General features: G+C 38.6%; 1 protein-coding gene across 1 annotated transcript in view; it reads left to right on the top strand.

Annotated features, from left to right (window-relative positions):
• The window catches only part of CNGB3 (cyclic nucleotide gated channel subunit beta 3), a 161,644-nt gene extending 152,722 nt beyond the window's left edge, over positions 1 to 8,922 (top strand). Inside the window, 4 exon segments of the mRNA XM_082363686.1 lie at positions 2,815 to 2,961; positions 3,198 to 3,372; positions 4,406 to 4,480; positions 5,555 to 8,922. Of these exon segments, the coding sequence (XP_082219812.1) occupies positions 2,815 to 2,961; positions 3,198 to 3,372; positions 4,406 to 4,480; positions 5,555 to 5,815 (658 nt within the window). The 3' untranslated portion in view covers positions 5,816 to 8,922.
• Positions 8,923 to 9,683: the final 761 nt, after the last annotated feature.

The following is a 9,683-nucleotide window of genomic DNA, read 5'->3' on the forward strand; positions in this document are numbered from 1 at the left end:
AAATGTCCCGCGGTTCTTGATGTTCTGTTCTGGTTGGATTTTGGGGTTTTTTTTTTTTTTCATTCCTTTCTTTCTTTTTGCATTCAATTTGGGAACTTTCTACTACCTATCTTCAAGCTCATCTATTCTTTTCTTGACCATGCCCAGTCTACTGATGAGCCCATTAAAGTCAGTATTCATTTCTGTTATAGTATTTTTTATTTCTAACATTTCCTTTCAAATCTGTCTTAGAATTTCTATCCCTCTGCTTACATTACCCATCTGTTCTTTTATGATGCCTACTTTTTCCAATAGATCTTTTAACATATTAATCATAGTTATTTTAAATTCTCTGCCTGATAATTCCAACATCTGTGTCATATCTCAGTCTGGTTCTAATGCTTTCTTTGGCTCTTCAGGCTGTATTTTACTTGCTTTTTAGTGTACTTTGTAATTTTTGTTGAAAGTTGTACATGACATAATGGGTAGTAGGAACTGAGGTAAACAGGTCTTTAGAATGAGGTTTTATATTAATCTGGCCAGGAGTTGGGCTGTGTTTAATCTTTGCTGTAGTTGTAGGTGCTACAGCTTCTAAATTTCTCTAGTGACTTTGTTTCTATCTCCTCTATTGACTTTGGCCTTCCCTCAGTACTGCTCTTCAGAGAAAGTCTGCATTTTGCAGTTATAACCCAATGTTACTATACAGAAGCCCCTTTGGTATAGTGCTAAGGTATGGGAGAGAACTCTAATTTTATGATTAAATCTAAGTCTTTTAATGGATCTATTTTCCTGGGGTCCAATCTTCACAGGTGTTTCTTATCCCCTTAGGCAGGAAGGCCAGAGGCGCCTGGGGTGAGAGAAATGCCCTTCCTCCAGGTAGGATAAGATTCTGGTAATCTTTTCCCCTGGATAGTAGACCTTTGTAATGGAGAACAAATATATTCTGGGTGTATTTTACAATGATTAATTATCCCCTTCTACTGCCAGAGCAACAAGCAGCTCTTTCCTGGCTCTCAACCATGAGAATCTGCTAAAGTTTCTCAAGGTAAAACCTATAAAAGTATCAGTTTCCCCATAATTGTGGGCCTCAGAGTTTCTCCCTCTCTTGATAGTTTACTCTCAACCTACAGCAATTTGTCAAAATTACCATTTAGGTATTCCTACCAGTTACAGTTCCAAGGGCTTCTGTTCCAGGTAAGCAGGTTTGGCTGTGGCTTTCTGGATTCACCTGTCTCCCCAGATTTGGATGGGAGTTGACCCTGCAACTTCAGTTCTTTGACAGTTCCGAGAAAAGTCATTGGTTTTCAGTTTGTTCAACTTTTTCGTGTTGTAAGGACAGGAGTGACAACTTCCAAGCTCTTTACATGTCAGAGCTGAAACCCTATGTTAGTTTTTTAATGATTAACAGCCAGTGAAAATGTTCCCTTTTCTGCAACAACAGCTGGAGAAATACACATGGTCTGATATCAATCTTCAGGCACAGCACCCATGCAGCTTCTCACATCTCATTGCCCCCAAAGGCAGGGCTGTGAAAACGTGAACATTCCTATTGCCAGAATGCTTTCTCGGTCCATTCCACCCCTGGAGATTGTTTTTATTAATGTGAGCCTTCTTTCTCCATTTCTAAATGGTGGACTCCGAGAGATTGATTCTCGTGTTACCATCTCACTGCAGAGCCTGTAGTGTTTTTTTTAAACATTTGAAATGTGTTTTTTCTTGTCTTGCTTTCAAAGACCAACCCTTATTTTCCGGATTATTGGTGAATGACAGAAGTTATATTCATTTGTTTTATTCACTCGAGTGTTCATTTATTTTATAACTATTTATTGGTTACTTCCCAAACGCAGAATGCCCCAGCTATGTCCCTGAGAGATATAAAGCCCAGAATTCTCTGACATTCCAAGTGGGAAGCTGTATGAGAATGACTATACTACAGAGCAATTTATGATACTGAGAAACAATTTGATCTGGGAGTTACGTTTAGGAAGAGATTAAATTTACCTAATGTAACTGGGGTATCAAGATTTGATGTCAGAGCTTGATCTGTCAGAGTCCAGACAAAAAACTGAAGGTACACTTAAGTAAGTTAACTAAGAAGACTTTAATAAAGGGATTACTGACAGAAGTCAATCAAAGGAAATTAGAAGGAAAATCTAAGACTACCCAACAAGAGATGGTGATACATCTCAAAGCTAGCTACAAGGGAGCTGTTTCCACAGCCAGGCCTCAAGGGGAAAAGGGCAGGGCACATTACCAGAGCCCAGAAAGAAATCTGTGGGAGTTGTACTTCCAGGAGATGGCCAGGAGCTGTGGATTTTGGCAGGAACTGCAGCCATTGCTAACCTAAGGCCTGGCAGGGAAGAATGGGGGAAGAAACGTGCCAACCCCACTCTCTTCCTGCTTTCTGACTTCCTACTGGTATTTCCCATTGGCTGAACCCAAATGAAAATCAGAGAGCAAGCCCACAGAGGTCAGCTTCCTGGAGTGCAAAGAGGATCGGGAAGGATGAAAAGTTAGTCTGAAAGAGCAAATGGAGGATACCCAGTCCAAAGAGAGTCTGCACTTCTGGAATCTGGGAGGAAGAATCTCCCAGGGCTCTGATGGCTACAAGGCCTTGATTTGAGGTGGGAGTTAGATGCAAAACGCGTTGAAATCTGTTGCCACTTCTATTGCCACCACATCTTGACTCTCTCTGCACACTCATCTGAACTCTCACATCCAGGGAATGATCTCTGAAGCAGTATAAATGGTTCTAATATTTGATTTTTTTTTTTTTAAGATTTTGGTGGAGGAAGATTGAAACTGGTGGCAAAGATTCATTTTTCTCTCTTACAGCCTTCTAGCAGCAAGAGGAGGAAACCGTAGAACTGCCAACGTGGTGGCCCATGGCTTTGCCAATCTTTTAACTCTGGACAAAAGGACCCTCCAAGAAATTCTAGTGCATTATCCAGATTCTAGAAAGCTCCTTATGAAAAAAGCCAGGTATAACCTTTAAAACCCCATTAGAGAGGAGTTGGTTTTACTTTGTAAAATCTAAGATGAGAACTGTGCTATGGTGGGTACAATCAACTTTATCCGTGAGATTCACTTAACAAACAACTGTTTATGCAGTTATACATTGAAAACTTCACTGATTAGGAGAAATGATAGTATTTCTCGTAAGTTTTTCCATAACTCTCACAGTGCTATCTGAAATGGCCTTTCTGTCTTGTCCACAGAGTGCTTCTAAAGAACAAGGCTCCAGGCACAGGGACAACTTATCCAAATAAAGGACTTGCCTTTCTCTTTCCACCAAAGCAAGAGACACCCAAAATGTTTAAAGGTCTCCTGGGAGGCTCAGGAAAAGCAGGTCTTGCAAGACTACTCACACTGAAGAGAGAACAAACCGTTCTGGTAATAAGGCAGAGGGAAAGGAGGGCTGTAACAGAGACCACTGGACTAAAGACACCCAGACAAGCTCCTTCTTTAATTCCATTTCAGACACTGGGATAATCTGGATTCATCTAATGCAAATAATTAATACTTTGTATATAGCACTTACTATTTTACTGTATGCCCATATAACATCACATTTAATCCTCACGGGTTTATTATGGATAGTTTTAATGTATATATACATAAATACAGTCGACCCTCATTTTTGTGGATTCTGTGTTTGCAAACCTGCCTACCCACTAAAATGTGTTTGTAACCTCAAAATCAATATTTATGGTGTTTTGGGGGTCATTCACAGACATACATGTGCAGAGCAGCAAAAAATTTAAGTTGCTGGAGGCACATGTTCCCAGCCGAGGTTGAACAAGGAGACACTCTACCTTCTTGTTTCAACTCTCACACTGTAAACAAGTGACCTTTTCATGGTCTATTTATTGTCATGTTTTTTGCATTTTTGTGCATCTCCCCCCACAACAATGTTAAAAATGGCCCCCAAGCATATCGCCAATGCAGCACCTAGTGTTCCTAAGCACAAAAATGCTCTGATGTGCCTTACAGAGAAATATGTGTGTTAGATAATCTTCATTCAGGCATGAGTCATAGTACTGTTGGCTGTGAGTTCAGTGTAATGAATAAACAATATATATTAAATAGGGTGTCTCAAAACAGAAATGCACATAAAACAAGGCTATGTATTGAGCAGCTGACAAAAATGTTGTAGCCAGAGGCTTGTAGGAACCTAAACCTGCATTACCCTTAGGGGACATAGGTCAGGGTTTGCTAACAGTGTTTGTGGCAGCTTTATAGAACAAAACTACCATGAATAATGAGGATCAACTGTATATGTATAGACATACATATACACCTATAAATATTTGACATTTTACCAGTAAGCTAATAAACATTTTCACTAATATTCCTTCAATTACTATCACTAATGTTTAAAGTCAGAAATAACCACATAGATTGCATCCAAGATTTTATGTTATAGATGAAGAAACTAAGATCCAGATCAATGTATTTGGATAAGATCACAATCAATGACAGAGCAAAAGCTATTACTCGGGTATTCAGACTTCCACACCTACACCAAGCTGTCTCCCAATTCCTAGAAATGTCAAGAAACTCAAATGTTATTGCTTTTCTCTTTTTTTTTCATATTTCTTTGATTCTCATGATAAGCTTATGAGGGCAGATACTGAAAAACAGAGCAGGAATTCAGGTTTTCTGAATCTAGTCCTTATGCTAACTCTAAAACTGTAAGAAATGGGAGGCTGTGGTTCTTTCAGGAAATTGGTAAAGCAAATATTATAAAAGTCAGTCACACTCAAGAGGCTAAAACTTGCCTCCTCCTTTGCCACACACACAACACTGCGATGAAAATCAGTGTATACCAAATGCCTTATTTAATCGGCATAGAAGTAATACTTTGTGTATAAGGCTTATGGGGTTAAAGAACTATGTAAGTCAGTATGTTAAGTAAGGCTCTCAACTTCATATGTACACATTCATACCCGGTACAAGCTTCTCTCAAACTGATCTCAAGCATCACCAGTAAAGAGCATAGTATATTTTTCACTATGAAATTTCTACAGATGACACTAAATACAACAGGTTCTAAAGCCATATCAAACACCCATGGGACAAATGGAGAAGACTGTACTAGGAAAGAGATATGAATTTCTCCCTGAAGTTCTCGCATAAACTTATGCAGGAGGAACACCAGAGATTCTAGAGTATTTATATGGTATTTGGTTAATACATTGTTATTAAAAGATAAATATTTAAAATTTCATCTTCATGAAATAAGTAAGTAAATATTTAAAAAGCAAAGAGTCCTGAGCACTAAGTCTAATAATTCAGAGACCATGAGGGTCAATAGGAAGTGAATTCCTTGGCAGGGACAAAAACGTGACGTGGACTAACACCGAATTCAAATGTGACAGCTCAGCCCCATTCTCCAGCACATCAGAAAACTTAGTTAAATGATAGTCAATGGCAGACATGATTCCCTTATTAACTTAATTCAGACAGTCTTTGTCTTAGTGGTGATCCTTAGCTATTGCATATTAATCAAAAGACTCCAATGTCCTTGATTATGATTTCAATACCAATTCTTTTCAATAACTGTTGCTTCTAGAAAAAAAGTGAAAACTCCGAAGGAGAAGAGGATAAAGGAAAAATATATGAAGATAAAGGAAGAGAGCCAGCAGAGAAACCACTTGAAACATCCAAATGTCGAACAAGTTCTATTACAGCAGAGGAAGCGCCCCAGTCAATTAGAAGGGCAGTTTTACCCAGAGGAACTACCCGTCAATCACTCATCATCAGCATGGATCCTTCTGCAGAGGCTGGGGAAGAGGTTCTGATGATCGAAGTCAAAGAAAAGGCTAAGCTATAAATGTTTGATTATCTTCAGATACAATCTAGTTAGTTCCCAAAGAGACTGTAGTCAGGATGGTAGCTTAAACTAATGAGAGGAAAAGACCTTGCCGGGACCCTTGAGAAACCATAGGCAAATCCCTAGCTTAGTTTCTAGGATTTATCTGAGAGTGTGATCTTCTGCAGTGGCAATAAGAAGATTATTAAAAAACCATCCCTATTCTCCGTTGTCATTAGCTTTGCGCAATTGGTATTTCTCCTAATTGTATATAGTAGGTTATTTTTCTTCCGTTCTTTCTTGATGATGTTTCTTCTCTGATTAGGTTGGTCTTGGCTCTGAAATGATTCACTAACTTTTTCTTTTAATTGTGTGTGTGTGTGTGTGTGATTGTGTGTGTGTGTTAAAGTCTTGCATCGCACTGTTAGTCTTGGTTAAATGTTCCATGTATATGAATTTGTCTCTTACTTTGGGAGTATGAGATTTTAATAAAATGTCAAAAGTTGGGTGATTTTCATTCAAGGCAGGGTGATGAGTCAGTCAAGTATCAAATCAACCCAGCAGCTGGGACTGAAAGGAAGCAAACAAGGGAGCCGATGGATGTAAAACCCAACTTGCAGAGGAGTCCCCTGAAGAGCACTGCTGGTCAGCAGTACTAACAAACCCACAAGCAAAATCACATTGCAGCAACATGTTGGAAAAACTGTACCCTTTACTAAAGAAACAAACTTTAATATTTTCCCTCATATCAACTTAAAAGGCTCATCTGGCTCAACAGACTCAAAGAGGAGGAATCAGATTGTCCCCATCTTCATGGAGGCTAAAGTGACATTTCTCAGAAACTTCTGCAAGCATTTACTTCAGAAGATGTCAGATTTCAGCTTCTTGTTTTCAGCTTTAGTAAAAAGTGACGAGGTTAGGAAGGCAGACTGTACACATGTCAGATTGACATATCCCTGCAATTTGCAGAACCTACATGTACAGCTGTTTACAAAATCTCCGAGTTAATTAAGTGCGCTTTAGGAAGTTGTCCTCATGAATCAGCTAGCATTAGCATAATTACCAAAGTCTCAAGCTGTGAAGAGGCTAAAAGAGCCAGGCTGCTGTCAGAAGTAATAATACATATAGAATTCCATTCTAATAAATGCCCTTAGGGTATAATATTAAGTTCTGTATAATAAGGCTATTTCCAAGTCCCAGAAGATGGTCATTGTAACAGCACTCTGCAGAGTGTTTTAACAAATTATATTAGCCAAAAAGCCTACAACATAGATGCATTCAGCAAACCATGTAAAATTAATCACTAGAATAAAATGTATCATTTGGTACTCACCATTTTTTAATATAGTGTTCAAGTATCACAGAAACATGACAACTTTTACAAAAGGTTGGGTGGCGTTTTTCAGGATTTAAGGGAATGGAAAGAAACTGTTAAATAGTGTTTACTTTATAAGTGGGAGTTTATCAAGCGTGATTAGAAGAGCCAGAAAGAAAAGGTAAAAACAGGGCCTGAAAAAAGTCTGATAATAGGAAAAAAAAACAAAGGAGAAAAGTCCTGAACTTGTGAATAATATGTTCTCTCCTTACATTCTGTGTTCTTCCCCTGTCATTTATTTCCCCTCCTAAACTATCCTTTTTTAGATATCTTCATTCTTCCAGTCTCTCAGACTCAAATCTAAGAATAATTAGTAACTCTTCCTTTGCTTATATAGTGTCACCAAATCCTTTTTCTTTCTTAAATCTTTCTAATTGTCTTTTCTTTTTCAACTTCAATGCTAACAACTCAGTTCATATTTTCTGTTCAATTCAAATAGATGATCACTTTTTACCAACTATCAGCTCTAATCATCACTTGTCTACCTTTCTCAATCCTTTTGCCATGGGTAAAATTAGAGCTTTATAAAATACAACTATCTTAGTCCATTCAGGCTGCTATAACAAGAATACCACAGATTGGGTACGTTATAAACAACAGAAATTTACTTCTCACAGTTCTGGAGGCTGGGAAGTCCAGGATCATAGCCCAGCATGGTTCACAGCAAGCTCCTTCTCACTGTGACCTCACATGGTGGAAAGGAAGGGGTCTCTCTGGAGCCTGTTTTATGAAGGCACTAATCCTATTCATGAGGGCAGAACACCTCCCAAAGGCCCCACCTCCTAATACTATCATCTTTGGGGTTAGGACTTCAATACGTAAATTTGCTGGGGAGGGGGAGAGGCAGAGGTGAGGGACACTAACATTCAAACCATAGCAACCACTTTTGACCATGTTACTTTTCTGCTCAGGGACCTATTAATCCCTCCTAGTGATTAAATCTTATTTGTGCAAATTTAATTGCCACTATCCCAACCATACCCTCCACTGAAGCTGGTCGTCTTGCTTTTTCTGGAACCACCACCTACCTTTCTTCCTCTGGCATTTGTCCATGCTACCTACCACAGTATGGAGCATATCTCTCCTCCATCACTTACCTCTTTCCTATGCTTCCAAATCTCTCCACTGCCTCTAAAAACATCAACCCATGATAGTTCTAATTTCAAGGGATTATCACATAGTACAGCATTCCACTGTTCTCTAACTTCTGCTTAATTTTAAATTATAACAAGGCAAAGACTAGCTCTTATGCTTTATTTGTAAATATAAAGACAGAAAGCCCAGGTTTTTTTTTAAAGGAGAGAGGATAGTAATAGTCAACTCATGGAAGCAAAATAAATAGGATATCAACATAGAAAAGATGCTTGACTTTACTTGTACTTAAAGAAATACAAATCAGAACAAAAATGGAATACTACTTTATACCAATCAAACTGGAAAATATTTGAAAATAGACAATAATACCAAGTGCTGGAAAGTATGTAAATTGGAGCTACTATTCTGACAGTACACCTTATAACTTGGCAGTACTACTTCAGATACATATCCCAGAAAATCCTCAAGCAGGGCCGTAAAAGAAAATGCAAGAGGAAATGCATTGTTTGTAGTACAAAGGAATGGAAGGCAACTGGGGTGTCTACACTAGGAGAATGGATAAAAAAAATATGGCATGTAGCATATGGATGTGTTTTTAAGATGAAATTCTATTCAGCCATTGGAAATAATGAATTAGATTTACACATAACAACATGGATAGATCTCTTTTAAAAACTAGTGTGGATTTTCTTAAGTAAGAAAAAAGAATGAGATCTTTAGTCATACCATGCATGCATATTTTTATAAAGCCTATCTGATCAAGACTATCAGAGACAAATCTGTAGCCCAACAAAGCCAAGTTTATTAACCTGCGGCAACAAGGGAGACCATTCACCAGAGGAAACGTGAGTGTCCCACCAAAAACAGGAAAGGACAAGTTATGATAGGATATTGGGGAAAGGTAGAGGTTAGGTAGAGTTTAAATGATGTGATGTTTTGAGAGGCTCAGATTAAATCAAGACTGTATGTAAAGGGGTTAACATCAGTCCTGGGCCAACAAGCAGACTCAGGGTCCTGTTTTCTTGGAAACTACTCAGTTAAGAAAAACATAGACTGCTGTGTCCAGAAACCCCTTATCTGAAGGTGTATACCAGGCTGCTTCTCGTGTCAGAATGACTTAGATTCTCCAGGCAAACGTGGAATGTTTCAGTCTGACTGATAAGATTTCAAATAGAAAATTTCTAACAATCTGTGATTTTAGGGAACAAAGTTTCTCAGCACTGTGTCTCTTTGTTGATTAGCAAAAGTGGTGTTTACAGTTTCACAATTTAAAAATATACAAAACAGGGACTTCCTTGGTGGCGCAGTGGTTAAGAATCTGCCTGCCAATGCAGGGGACATGGGTTCGAGCCCTGGTCTGGGAAGATCCCACATGCCGCGGAGCAGCTAAGCCCGTGCGCCACAACTACTGAGCCTGCG

The sequence above is a fragment of the Balaenoptera borealis genome (assembly GCF_965194805.1).
Source record: "Balaenoptera borealis genome assembly, chromosome: 17".
Lineage (NCBI taxonomy): Eukaryota > Metazoa > Chordata > Mammalia > Artiodactyla > Balaenopteridae > Balaenoptera > Balaenoptera borealis.